The sequence below is a fragment of the Mesoplodon densirostris genome, chromosome 13, assembly GCF_025265405.1.
Source record: "Mesoplodon densirostris isolate mMesDen1 chromosome 13, mMesDen1 primary haplotype, whole genome shotgun sequence".
Lineage (NCBI taxonomy): Eukaryota > Metazoa > Chordata > Mammalia > Artiodactyla > Ziphiidae > Mesoplodon > Mesoplodon densirostris.
The window spans coordinates 74,914,931-74,930,315 of NC_082673.1; the positions used below are offsets into that span (position 1 = coordinate 74,914,931).

At 33.6% G+C, this 15,385-nt stretch overlaps 1 protein-coding gene across 2 annotated transcripts in view; it reads left to right on the plus strand.

Annotated features, from left to right (window-relative positions):
* MTBP (MDM2 binding protein) overlaps positions 1-15,385 on the plus strand; it is a 69,602-nt gene that overhangs the window by 17,095 nt on the left and 37,122 nt on the right. For both annotated transcript variants that reach the window (XM_060115849.1, XM_060115850.1), the window contains exon 11: positions 1,353-1,470. In XM_060115849.1, the coding sequence (XP_059971832.1) occupies positions 1,353-1,470 (118 nt within the window). The remainder of the gene's footprint in view (positions 1-1,352; positions 1,471-15,385) is intronic.

Sequence of the window (15,385 nt, forward strand, 5' to 3'; positions counted from 1 at the left end):
TGAACTGCATTTAGTATCTTTACATTGTTAAGCTGTAACTATAATTGTAACAGTTTTATAATTGTTAAGCTATAATTGGGCCCTGATCTGGCATACTCACATTACAGCTTTGTCACCCTTTGGGCCAGACAGTTTTGTTATGCATTCTGGTCTAAGAAGTCTTACTTATGCAAGAAGGAAGAACTAAGACTTAGTGTTTAGGAAATTAAATATATATCTTTTATAGTTAATGATTATTTTCCATTCCTAAATATTTTTATTTTTAATGTCTAATGCTTGACTATGTAAAATACATTTGACTTAAAATAAAAAGGTTATGGCTATAATAATCAAGAAAAATAAGCATATTTAATTTTACCTTCCTTGTTTTACCTCCCGATAGACTTATTTTCATATTCGTTAGTTAAGAATACGTAAGTAAAAATAATAAATAGCAACTAAAAGTATTAATTAACTTTGTGTCACATATCTCATGTAACCCTTCTATCTACATAGGACAGTTAAAAGTGATTTTGCATTAGATTTGAGATCGATAGCAAATGCCTTGCCTAAATTTCCCCAAAAGTAAAAAAAGAAATGTATTTATTGGGATGTGCTGATTTTGTAGCTTACATTTCTAAAATAACAGGCAAAATACAGCTTTCAAGGTTGCAGTTTGTTTTATTCAGTGCTTAATCAAACTGACAATTTACCTAAATATATTATGGTGGGTTTTGGGGGACAAATATTTAATAAACATCTGTGTGCCCAGCACTGGGAATACAAAGTTGAATAAGTTGAGTTTGCTCATAAATCAGTTAGAAGCTGCTGTATGTTTTCTGACATATGATTCATGGTTCCTCTAAATTTTATACCTATTAGCATTAAATTTCTGATATCTAGCAACAAAAGTTTTGAAATTGCCTTTAGGTTCTAATTTTGAAGCCAGACCAATAATCTGTCCAGTCAAAAGTTTATAAAATTATGGCTTGGTATGACAAAATCTTTTGAGGATAAAGTTCGTGACCTCTCATTGATTTGCAGATATACGAAGAAATTATACCCACAACCTAAACTTAAACACTGTGAATAAGGTTTTCAGAGATATATGACTCATTGGAAGGAAAACGGATACCTGTAACTTTGAATCCTTTCTCTGTTTTCTGGCTTTTTTTTTTTTTTTTTTTTTTTGGTGGAGGTAGGGCAGTGTTCTTGTTTTTTTCTTTTTTTAGTTTTTATAGTGGAATTCTTGGGAAAGAATGTGACTAAATACATGTTACGTAGGTGAAATATGAGTGGAAAATTGTCAGATGACGCTATTTTAGAGTTGATTTCATTGTGCAGTCACTAAAAATATGTTCTGTTTTATCCAGGTTGGTGCTCTTTTTGTATTGCCATGTACCATTAGTAGCATACTTATTCCTCCTCCCAGCCAGCTCAGTTCAAGAAAATGGAAGGAATATATAGCTAGAAAGCCTAAGACAATCAGTGGTAAGTAGTACATTTTTAAGTTTTAATGGTGCAACATAAATAATGTATTTATCAACTTTGAAATGGAGATAACATTTCTTTATGAGAAAATATATTATTACTACTGATTAAGAGGACCCATATCATTTTAAGATGTTTTTTCTATCTAACAACCTACTGCAACAGAAAGTATATACAACGTTATTCATTCATAAAATATCAGTGTTCTAAAGGCAGAAATTTTGGTTAATTAGATAGTTAATTATATTAAACATGGTTTTCTTAGAGACATTTCTGGAATAAAATTTATGGAAATAGGTTAATTTATTATATGGTATATTAAAAAAACAAACTCGTGATTACAATTTTCTGTAGAATTTATTTAACAGCTTTTTATATGCTATGCAGGATTCTAAGTACTTTAGAAATCTTGATTCATTTAATTTTTATAATAACCTTATAAACTTAAAATAACCTTATAAACATTTAACAGATGAGGAAATTGGGACTTGGAGAAGTTACAGAGCTATTAACTGGCAGAAACAGGATGTGAACCAAGATTCTGCCAAGTAATAGCTCTAACATCTCCAAGGATTTGAACCCAGGCACTCTGCTCTTAACCCCTGCACTGTGTTGCCTCTCTAATAATCTATTACATTCACGATGTCATTAATTTCTATTATGAAATCAGATTATTTAAATCCAATCTCTAATACTTCATTAAGTAATTGCAGGTCAAAATGTTAGTTTCTTGTCCAAAGTCACATAGCTAAAGTGTGTTCCTTCGTACTTTGTTTCAGTGTTTTCTGTTTCAATTGGACAATGATTTGTTTAGTTTAATTCTGAGCTTATACTTAGTTTTTGTGACCCGTGATATGATGGGACTAAGAACTGGAATTGAAACATATCTACCCAGATTGTAATCTCTAGAAATACTCTAGAACCTTAGAATCCTGAGGAATACAATTTTAAAATCAGCGGTTTACACAGTACTTTATAGGAAATAGGTGAGATACTAAAATTCATTTTAGCAAGTGTTGAATTTGAAATGTAGATAATATCTATGTGGAAATTTAAAGTTAGTGTTTGAAGTTTAGATGTATATATCTAGAGAGTGCTCAGGGCAGGAGATTTAGATTTTTAGTTTACCAGCTCTTTTGTTTATCTATTTTACAACAAATCACCCTAAAACTAAGTGGCTTAAAAGAACAAACACTTTATTTGCTCATACTTCTGTGTTTGAGCTAGATTCAGCTGGGCAGTTCTTCTGCCAGTCTTACCAGTGGTCACTGATATGTGGCTGTGCTGAACTTGTGGATTGTTTGGAGGATGGGCTCAGATGGGATGCAGGCACAGCTGTCTTTCTCCATGGAGTCTCAACGCCTTTTCCTTGCCGCATGCTTTTTTTCTTGTAATCTCTGGAGCAGGTTAGCTGGAATTTTTTACATGGCTACTCAAGATTCCAAAATGTAGAAAAATTGAGGTGACAAGGACTTTTTAAGGCTTATTCCCAAAACTGGCCAAGGGTCACTTCTGCTGTATTCTTATTTAAAGCTACTCACAAGAATGGGCCAGATTCAAGAGGGAGGTGACTATACAAGGGTCTGAATACTGGGAAGCCCCCAATGTAAAAGTCCACTGCGGGTGTATAAAGGTGATAGTGGAAGCAGGAGTGGTTGGGAAAAAAACACATAGACAACATGGCTAAAGAAGAGAGCCAAGGATAGGACCTTTAGAAATACCTGAATTTAAGGTAAAGTGGAGGAAAAGTTAGAAAATGGTTTAGTAAATGGTTGTTGGAAGACCCTAAAGAGTTATAATCATTAACATCAATATCAAAATACCATTTATTGCATAATATAGAGTATAGTACAAAGTGTGGTAAATAAAGGGAAGTCAAACTGGGTTCTTACACTTGAGGAATTAGAGGCATGGTCCTTTTCTTCGTAAAGTTTATAGTCAAGTGAAGAAGGCACTTTGAAAAATCATTATAAATCTCTTTAGCCAGCAGGGTGAAAGTGAAGTGGAGGATACTTTGGGAGTGTATGACCTAACATTGCCTTAAGAATTCAGGAAGGCTTCTTGGAGGAAGAGACATAGTTAATGTAGTTTATTGCACCCTACTAATTCGTGAAGAAATGTAGCTTTAACCCTTCTCAGCTCACAGGGAATAAGTGTATACCTGGTGATTTTGGCAGATGCTAAAACAAAATCAGAAGTAGACTTACTGGGTGGCAGTAGAGTCAGTTTCACTATACTACATGAAATCACGGGATAATATCCATTTCTCAATATTACATAGGTTTACAACTTACTAACATGAATAGTAACATCTCAACTAAACTTGAGTGTATTCTGGACAACCCTTTATTTTTCCTCTTGTAACTTTTTCTAAGATAATTTATTGATTTAGAATTTACTCTTAGTTTTTTTTTTCATGACTTTCATTGCAACTTTAAGAAAATACCTTATCATGAGGCTTGATTTGATTTTTTTAAATTATCACCTCTTAAAATTTGGGGATTAGTATTAGTAACTTCTGAATAATAATTAGACATATATCACATGACCATCTAAGAAGCCAAGTTGTTGATTAGGCTATATCATTAAGGGCTGATTAAGCTGACACTTTACAATCCTTTTTTTTTTTTTTAATCTCAGAAGTAGAAACAATCAAATTGAACCGTTGATTATTAAGTTCTATTTTACCCATAACCCTTTCTGTAGGGGAAATTATTTATCCCATTGACAGAACTTCTTTTGTAAAGAGTAGCCAGGTTTTAGTTGGTGTAAGTTTTGATGCCTCTTACATAGGAAAACGTCATATCCCATTCATAGTGCCACTACTAATAGCCTCTCTCACTACAAAATAAGGTATTAACTATCAGCCTCCTAAATCAAAACTCTGTTTCCCCATAACCTACTGAATCATGCCCAACTGTTCTTTTCTGTTGCCTTCCTTGTCCCCTATCCTCCAGACTAAACTTCGTACTGTTTCCTAAAACTATTCCCTGGTTTTACACCTTTATGATGTTGTTATTCATGCATTCAGTCGGTCACGTTTCTATTCATGCTTTGTAGATACTATGAATCAGGTATGGTACTGCAATCTGGGGGTTGCTGCTGAGCAAGACAGACTTGGCTCCTCCTCTTCTAGAATTTATACTGTAACATAGAAGAGAGGCACTGAGGAGGAGCTGAAACAATCCCTAAGAGATATTACATAAGTAAAACAAGGTGTGCAAATGTTATTATGCTACCATTTGTGGTACAAATAACAGCTCAGATGTGTGAAGTAAGCATTTATAAGTATTTGTTTGTATATGCATGAAATACTCAGTTTTTCAACAGATATTTTTATTGAGCACCTACAGTATACTAGGCACTGTTTTACCTGCTGGACCAGCAGTAAACTGAACAAAGAACTTGCTCTTGGGGAGCTTACATGGTAGTGGAGGTAACAGGTTTAGTTCTTACCCCAGATAGACATATGGCTGGGTCTCTCAGTTTTGGAAAACCTTTACTCCAAAGTCATTTTCTCATTCAGGACCTAATTTTTGCCATCCCATCTAAAATTGCAAATGGACTCTCTTCCTGACATCATCTCCATCTTCCCAGCTCAATTTTTTCTCCTTAGTGCTTATTACCATCTAATATACTAAATGTGTGTCCGTTTCTCTCACTAGAAGTGAGAAGAGGCAAAGTGAAGTTTTTTTACTTTTATTCATTGCTTTATTCTCAGTGCCTGGAACAATGCCTGACACTTAATAGGTACTCAAAAACATTTGTAAAATAATAAGTGAAATATATAGTGTATTTCCAGTTAGTAATAACCGCTGTCTGGAAAAGTAAAGAAAGACTTTGAATGGACTGCAATGTGAACCAAAATTTGTGCTCCAGTTTTTATCAGTTGCTTAGGTTTAATGTATCATCCCTTGATGAAATAAAGGGATGTATCGATATATTATACATAGGACATACGTATTAGTTTGAACCATATGGTATTACTCTCTTTGTGTATCAGAAATTGTTAAAATATCAGCAATTCTTATGGTTTGACCTAAAATAGAAGAACAATGCCCAATTTGAAATATGCTTAAATTAAGAGTAGCAAAAGAATGATTTTTAAAAGTATTTTTCAGTGAAATACCCAGAAAGTATTATGGTACTGGGAAAAACGTAAAAGAACTATATGAACAAATGCAATTAACTAAACCTTATTACGTTTCTGAAGAAAGGCTTCTATATTTAAAACTATATTGAAAAGCCAGTTGTATAATGAAAAGAGCCTGGCTCACCATATGTTCACAGAGATGTTTTATGAAATTGTCAAAAAATTGGATGTTGATCATTGCCTAATTTTATATAATAAATGAAAAAGCTAAGGTACAGAGAAATCAACAAATTTCTCTAAGGTCACAGGGTGAAATCAGAATTTCCACTCAAGTCTTTCTACCAGTCCTCCATGATCATTTCATAATCCTGAGTTCTATTGTTGCCTCATTCTTTTAAAAATTGGAATTCTTTTGAAAGGAAACATTTTAAAGGTACTCGGCAAAAAAAAAATTATTAGCAAGGACTAATGAAGCGTTTTGAATTGAGGAAGCATGTGCCTTCTTCATACTCAAGTCAGTGTGATCGAAGTGTTTCAAAATAGTGAGCTGAAACTAAGGTTAAAATGACTCAGTGTAACTGATTTATAAATAATTTTGATCTTGAGAAAAGGTAAAGGACTTAAAGATTTTGAAAGAGATTTCAGTGGCAGAGTCAAAGTATTCTTTCAGTCAGCAAATATTTATATTTATCGTGTGCCCGTTGTGTTCAGGGCATTATTCTAGGTGCTAGGAATTCAGTAGTGGAAACAATCAGCCAACTTTACTGTATTAACTTTTATTAAACACACCACTCAACAACATACTGGTTCTCTTCAAGCACATATGGAACATTCTTCAGGATAGACCATATATCTGTCGGGCCATTAAACGAGGCTCAATAAATTTAAAAGAATAGATACAATACACAGTATGTTCTCCAGTTACAGTGGAATTAAATGAGAAATAAACAACAGAAAGAAATCTGAGAACTACTTTAAATACTTGGAAACTAAATTTTAAACACACTTCTAAATAGCACATAGGTGAAATTAAAAACATAGTTTTAACTGAATGAAAATAGAAACATATCAAATTTGTGGAAAGCAGCTAATACAGTACTAAGAGTATTCTAAATGCTTATCTTAGAATGGAAGAAAGATCTAAAATCAGTAATTTAAACATCAACCTCAAGAAGCTAGAAGACTAAATCCGAGTGAAGTAGAAGGAAGGAAATTAGACCAGAAACCAATGAATAAAATACTGAAGACTATATCTAACAAGAAGTGCAAAACCTGTACACTGAAAACTACAAAACATTACTGAGAGTAGTTAAAGAAGATATAAGTAAATGGAGAAATATACCATGTTCATAGATTAGAAAACTCAGTATTATTAAGATGGTCCTTCTCTCCAAACTGACCTATAGATTCAATCTAATCTCTAACAAAATTCAGGAGGACTTTTCATAGAAATTGACAAAAGGATACTAGATTTACATGAAATTGCAAAGGATCTAGAATGGCCAAAACAATTTTGAAAAGGAAGAACAACTTTTGAGAACTTACACTGCCTGATTCACAACTTGCTATGAAGCCATAGTAGTCAAGACAGTGTGGTGTTGGAGAATACACATATATCAGTGGAACAGAATAGAGACAAAGAGGCCAATGGGAAAAGGATAGTCCTTTTAACACAGTACTGGAATAATTGGATGTCCGTATGTAAAAACTCAAAAATTACATATATATGTATATAAAATATGTAATTTTTAAACTTTTATCTTACATAAAAATTAACTCAAAATGAGTCATATACCCAAATGTAATCACTAAAACTACAAAACCTCTATAAAAAAACATATATACCAAAAGGATGATCTGTAAAAAGAAAAAAAAAACTATAAATTCACCAAAATTGAAAAATACCTCCATTTTGAAATCTAAAGAAAAAAATGGTTTTGATGAACCTAGGGGCAGGGCAGGAATAAAGACTCAGACGTAGAGAATGGACTTGAGGACGTGGGGAGGGGGAAGTGTAAGATGGGATGCAGTGAGAGAGTTGCACTGACATACATACACTACCAAATGCAAAATAGATAGCTAGTGGGAAGCAGCCGCATAGCACAGGGAGAGCACCTCAGAACTTTGTGACCACCTAGAGGGGTGGGATAGGGAGGGTAGGAGGGAGACACAAGAGGAAGGGGATATGGGAATATATGTATACGTATAGCTGATTCACTTTGTTATACAGCAGAAACTAACACACCATTGTAAAGCAATTATACTCCAATAAAGATGTTAAAAAAAAAAATCTCCTTTTTGAAGAACTCTGTTAAGAAAAAATTTTTAAAGGCTACTAAGAGAAAATAGTTTCAATCATATGGCTTACAATGGACAGGAATATAAAAAAAATTCTTACAACTCAGTAGTAAGGAGAAATTGCAATTAATAAGTGGGTAAGAGACTTGAATACACATTTCTCTAAAGATACATGAAGAGCTAAAAAAGCACATGAAAGATACTCAACATCATTAATCTTTTGGGAAATGAAAATTAAAACCACAATGTGATTCTATAATAACTGTCTAGAATGGATATTATTAAAAACAGTGACTATCATATTTTGATGAGGATGCGGAGAAACTGCAAGTCTCACACGTTGGTGGGGATGTAAAACGGTACAGCTACTTTGGAAAACAGTCGGGCCGTTAAACTTACACTTAAGTGCAGCTCAGTTCTTCCATTCCTAGGTATTTATCCAGGAGAAATGAGAGCATATGTTCACACATGCTTGCAAGCAGCTGTTTATAAAAGCAATATTCATAATAACTAAGAATTGGAAACTATGCAGATATCCATCAACTGGTGAACAGATGAACATGGTTTGTTTTTTCCATATAATGGAATCCTTCTCAGCAGTAAAAAAACATGAAACGTTTTGAGTATACCTAAATATTACTAAGTTTATAAAGTCAGGCTTAAAAGACTAGTACGTAATTTTACTTATATGAGATTTCTAAAAAAGGCAGAAGGACCAGAAAGCAGATCAATAGATGCCTGAGGCCATGAGCAGGAAAGGAGATTGACTACAAAGAGATAATGGAAGCTTTCGAGACTGAATTATAATCATGGATAAACAATTGTATAATTTCCTTAAACTAATCAAACTTAGACTCTGACATGTGTATGTAAATTATACCTCATTAAAACTTTTTATGTTTTTTATTTTTGTTTTTGGCAAGAATCACCTGAAGGCTCTTAGACCTAAATGCAGAGTTTTGTTTCTACCCTAGTTCAGTAATTCTTAATACCAGCTCACATTAGAATAACCTTGGCAGTTATCAAAAAAGAAAAAGTCAAGCTGGGCCCTACCTGAAAACAATTAAATGCAAATCTCTGGGGAGGATCAGGGCATCAGTAGTTTGTAAAAACACCCAAGTGTTTCAAATGTGCATCCAGTATTGAGACCCTCTGCACTAGGCATGCTCTCTTCAACTCTAGGCTAGAGCCACTGTTTCTGAAAGTCCTTCAGATGCTTTGAGGCAGAAAAAGGTTTAAGAATAACTACTTTAGACCTTTAATTCCTTGGCTAGAAAATGAGGATAATATACTTGTTTAGTATATCTTGCAAACTTGTTAGACACTATTGGTAATGAAGGTAAACACTTTGTAAACTCTGCAATAGCTTTTTGTTATTCTTTCCTATCTTAAATCCTTTCTATGTCTGTGGAACAATAAAGGATCATTCTTGTTCATGATGGTGAGTAAAATCTTGAAATATCTTCTGAATAACTTCTTTATTCACTGTAGCTTTCATATTGTGTATTTTACTGTGTTACAACTAAGAGGAAATGTATACAGTTTATGATCCTAATGTTATTTTATTGGTTGAAATAGTCATAGTGGAGTCTATAAATCCTTCTATATTGTTGGAATCTTCTCAGTAGGAGGCTTCCAACACCTATTCCACAATACTATTATTTCTTAAACCATGTTAGATTCTTTCTAAAATTGAGCCCCAGGGCATTTTCTTGGAGAGTCTCAGTGGCAGTTTACGATTTATTTTTAAATTTATGATAAATTGTTCAAAGCTTAGTCTGATGAATAAGGTGGGGAATCAAGCTAGGCAATACATTTTTTGGAATTGCTTTATCAGTGTAAAGTAATTAACATTTTTTTCTTGTGATTCCCTAGCTGACCTAAGGACCATTTCAAAAGTTGAGTCTAGAATTTACAGTGATGTAACTGTTGGAAAGTGTATAGCTTCCTAAAATGCCTACATTGAAGGCTAGATTTTATTTTATTGTTTAATTTTTGGCATAATTATCAAAATAATTGGGTATATTATTTAGTCGCTTCATAAGAAATATATATATAATACTCATCAATAATTCAGACTATTCACTTAACCAGAATATCCTGTTCCCCTAATCATCCTGGGATATTTTTCATTTTATAATATGGAATATTATTTCCTCTGTACATTAATATGATTTTGTTTTTATATTGTTGAACTGTTTATTTTTTTATTTTATTTTTTAACATCTTTATTGGTGTATAATTGCTTTACAATGTTGTGTTAGTTTCTGCTTTATAACAAAGTGTATCAGCTGTACATATACATATATCCCTGTATCCCCTTCCTTTTGAGCCTCCCTCCCACCCTCCCTATCTCACCCCTCTAGGTGGTCACAAAGCACCTAGCTGATATCCCTATGCTATGCGGCTGCTTCCCACTAGCTATCTATTTTACATTTGGTAGTGTATATAAGTCCATGCCACTCTCACTTTGTCCCAGCTTACCCCTCTGCCTCCCCATGTCCTCACATCCATTCTCTGCATCTGCGTCTTTATTCCTGTCCTGCCCCTAGGTTCATCAGAACCATTTTTTTAAATTCCATATATATGCATTAGCATATGGTATTTGTTTTTCTCTTTCTGACTTACTTCACTCTGTATGACAGACTCTTTGTCCATCCACCTCACTACAAATAACTCAATTTCGTTTCTTTTTATGGCTGAGTAATATTCCGTTGTATATATGTGGCCTGTGCCACATATATACAACGGAATATTCTTTATCCATTCATCTGTTGGTGGACACTTAGGTTGCTTCCATGTCCTGGCTATTGTAAATAGTGCTGCAGTGAACATTGTGGTACATGTCTCTTTTTGAATTATGGTTTTCTCAGGGTATATGCCCAGTAGTGGTATTTTCTAGGTGGTATGGTAGTTCTATTTTTAGTTTTTTAAGGAACCTTCATACTGTTCTCCATAGTGGCTGTATTAATTTACATTCCCACCAACAGTGCAAGAAAAGAAAGGGTGTTACTGGCTTTTAAGAACCACTGAGAAACTTATTGATATAAAATATGACTTGATTTTTATTATACTAGAATTTTGTTTGCTAATGAAACTAACAGTGGTACATCTCTTCATTATAGTTTATGTTATTCATAAAATTTGATACAACTAAAGGACACTTAGAATTTCTGCTTCTCCCATTTTACCTATATAGTAGATCCAAAATGGATGTTTTTTAGTGGGAGAGGGGGCATGCAGGCCAATCAATCTCTTATAAGTTGATAGTGTAAAAATAACAGATGAAAATAGAAATGTTTTGTTGTAATCATTTTCCCTTATTTAGGAAGAGCTATGGGAATTGAATAACTATGCTAGTTGTAAATCTGTTAGTCTCTGTGGTATTTACGTAAAAGTTATCTGATGAGTCTTCAGTTAACACCTGCCAAATCTGGAACAAAGTTTTTTAAATGACTGCATGGTCATTATGGTTAGGGGATTTTTTAAAATAAACATTTTTCTCTTGAGGAAAATAACATTGTTATAACTACAGGCTTCAGTGATTAAAGTGCTTTACAGTACCTTCATTGGGTGACAGGATTTGAAATAAATGTGGAAAGAATGTCATGGATTGAAGAGGCATATAACTTGAATTGGCAAGGTGCTAAATTGGTAAATGAATTAAGGTCACTATAACTCTTGACAAACCTTAGTTTCAAATACAACTGGTAACAGTGTTGTTCCTTTCTGATAACTTTTATTTAAATTCCTTTTCTAAGACTGATGTTTAAGAACAAGATTACTGTCTCTATTGCTAGCTAACTGCAAAAATTTTTTTGTACTTCATGGTTTTTTGGGAGGATAGTCTTTAACCCACAGTATGTTCATATCTGTGAAAGAAACTTGTAATAAAGTTACAGTAGATTTTTTCTTAGCATATATATGTATATATATATATGTACACACACACTATATATATACTGTATATAAACACACACATATATATTATGTATATATCTCAAAACGCTAAGAACTTTTTTTGTGAGCAGAACCTTACATTCCTAAAATCATTATACATTTAAAAACCTCAGCTTTATTGAGTTATAATTCACACACCATACAATTGAACCATTTAAAATACAATTGCATGGTTTTTAGTCTATTATAGGATGGATTACGAGTGTGCAACCATCACCACAATCAATTTGAGGACATTTCTTCTCCCCAAAAAGCAGCCCCACGCCCATTAGCAGTTACTCCTGATTCCCGTCACCTGCTCCTCTTCCCAGCCCATAGACAGCACTAATCTATTTCTGTCTGTGTAGATTGCCTGGACACTTCATCTAAGCGTAGTCGTACAGTGTGTCGTCTTTAATGACTGCCTTCTTTCAAGGATAAGATAATGTTTTCAGGGTTCATCCATGTTGTATAGTAGTTCATGCCTATCTGTTGCTGAATAATATTTGAGTCATTTGGATATATCACATTTTATTTATTCACACATCAGTTGAAGTGTTTGACAGTTTTGTGCTATTATAAATAATGCTGCTCTAAATACTTGTGTATATATTTTTGTGTGAACATATGCTTAAAATTATTTTGGATATAAACCTAGGAATGGGATTTTGGGGTTGTATATTAACTATATGTTAAACTTCTTGAAGAATTGCCTAAATGTTTTCTAAAGTGGCAGTACCATTTTATATTCCCAGCAGCAATTTACAAGGGTTCCAGTTTCTGTACATCCTCACCAACACCTGTTATTGTCTGTATTTTTGATTATGGTCATCCAAGGGATGTGAAGTGGTATCTCTTTGTGGTCTGGATGTACGTGACCATATCGGCCAATGATGTTAAGAATCTTTCCACTCTTTCCACATGCTTATTGGCCATTTGTATATTCTATGAAGGAATGTCTATTCAGATTCTTTACCCACTTTTTGAGTTATTTGTCTCTTTGTTATGAGTTGTAGGAGTTATTTATATATTCTAGATACAAATCCCTTATAAAATACGTGATTTACAAAAACTTTCCCTTCTTTCATGGGTTGACTTTTTTTTAATTGGTACTATTGAGCAATTAGAATACTTTAGGCAGTGATCTAAGCACTTTCCATGCAGCGTCTCACATTTAATCCTAACAGCAGCCTTGTCATATGGATACTTCTTTTTAAATTAATAAACTTTATTTTTTTAGAGCAGTTTTAGGTGCACAGCAAAACTGAGTGGAGAGTACAGAGAATTTCCATATAGACCATGTCCCCACACACATATAACCTCCCCCCTTATCAACCTCACACATCAGAGTGGTACATTTGTTACAATTGATGAGCCTACATTGACACACTTATCACCCAAAGTCCATAGTGGATTGACTTTTCATTCTCTTGATGATGTGCTTTGAAGCACAAAGATGCTTAATTTTCATGAAATCCAATTTTCTATTTCTTTTTTTTTGTTGTTGTTGCTTGTACTTCAGGTCTCATATTTAATAGATGATTGCCTAATCTAGGGTCATGAAGACTTATGCCTTTGTCTGTTTTCTTCCAAGAATTTTAAAGTTTTACCTCTTACATTTACATCTATGATCCATTTTGAATAATTTTTTTTAATATATTGGGAGGTAGGGGGTAAGGGTCCAACTTCATTCTTTTGCATATGGATGTCCAGTTATTCCAAGACCAGTTTTGAAAAGACTGTTCTTTCTCCATCAAATTATCTTGGCACCTTTATTGAAAACCATTTGACTGTAAATGTGAGGACATATTTCTGGACTCTCAGTTCTATTCTATTAATCTGTATGTCTGTCCTTATACCAGTGCCTCCCTGTCTTGATTACTGTAACTTCATAGTAAGTTCCCACACTGAGAAGTATGAATCCTTTTTCACTCTTTGCCCTTACTACACACTGACATTCTTTTCATTTCCTTTACATTCTTCCTCATTTCTCATTTTCTTCTCAGTCCTCCCAGAATGATCATATAGTAATTTTAGATTAATGCTCATTGTTTTCATTATTATGATGATGTAATCACTATTCACAGTTGAGCCATGTACTATATTTTATTTTTCTTTCCTGTACAATATTTTGTTTTACCTAGAGTTAATGATTTTTTTAAAAAATTCAATCACAAAGCCTTCCTCTAGTTGTGAAACTCCTTTCAGTACATTAAAGCATATTAACTATCCTATCAATCATGTATATGTAAGAAATCTCTTCTGGATCTTTATGACCTGCCTAATCTAGACTGGTTGGTTTTACTTTCCAGATTTGTTCCATAGCTTTTGGATCTAAGACTCTTTTCATCATAGAAATTTTGTTTGCCTTTCTTTATTGGTTCCTGGGATCCTTTAATCTTCCTGTTTTTTTCATTTTCCCATTTTGGTGGAGCACATTCTCTAAAATCATCCTGAGAAAAGGTGCATAGGAGGGAAGGTGCATAGGAGGGGAATTTTTGAGACCCTCTATGCCTAGAAAAGTTTTTATTCTACTGTCTCATTTTAATATAGCATTCTAGGTTGGAGAATATTTTTCCAGTGGAATTTTGAAGGCATTGTTCCCATTGTTCCCAATTGTCCCATTGTTTTCTAGCTTTTAGTGTGGTTACCTAGAAGTCTTGTGCTATTCTCATTTTTCATTTTTTAAATAAGAAACCTAAGTTTTCTCTGATATTTTGTAGAATATACTTGTTGTACTTAGTCTTCTGAATTTTCATGGTGATGCACCTTGGTGGGTCTATTTTTATTTTTGGTATGTCTATTTTATTCTAGCATGCCTGGAAGCTTGTCTTTTTATTGGGAAAAAAATTATTATTATTTTTTTTGGCTGTGCTGCACAGCTTGCAGAATCTTAGTTCCCTGACCAGGGATTGAACCCTGGCCCCCAGCAGTGAAAGTGCCCAGTCCTAACCCCTGGACTGCCAGGGTATTCCCAGGAAAAATGTTCTTATAATTATTTTATTGATAATTTCCTTCCCTCCATTTTTTTATGTTCTCTCTTCTAATATTCCTGTTTGAATGTTGTTCCTCCTGGTTTGTGTGGGTCTCTCTTCCTATTTTCCATTTCTTTGACTTTTTACTCTACTTTCTGATAGATTCACTCAACTTTATGTGCTAACCTTTTAGTTGAAATATATATTTCTGCTTTCTTAATTTCCATGAGCTCTTTCTTATTTAATGTTCTTTTCTTACAATTTCCTGTTCTTATTTAATGGATGCAATATAGTCTCTTCTCTGAGGATTTTAGTGCCTGATTTGTTTGTTGTTTGCTTTTGTTTTATGATTTCTTTTTACTGTATATTCTTTGCTTCCCTACAAGTCACTTTGTTTCTGTTTGCTTGCTTTGTCATATGGTTTTCATACTAGAGACTTTCCCTGATGTCCCATAATGTTTGGCTGCCTGTTCATATTTAAGAGGGAGTATGAGAAAGCTGATTGGAAAATTTGAGTGCATGTTTGGAGCTTGTTGACTTTGATCTTCATTTTAGGGTGATCTCACTGAGACATTAGGCAGTCCCAAGGTTGGAATTCTTTGGTCCTTCC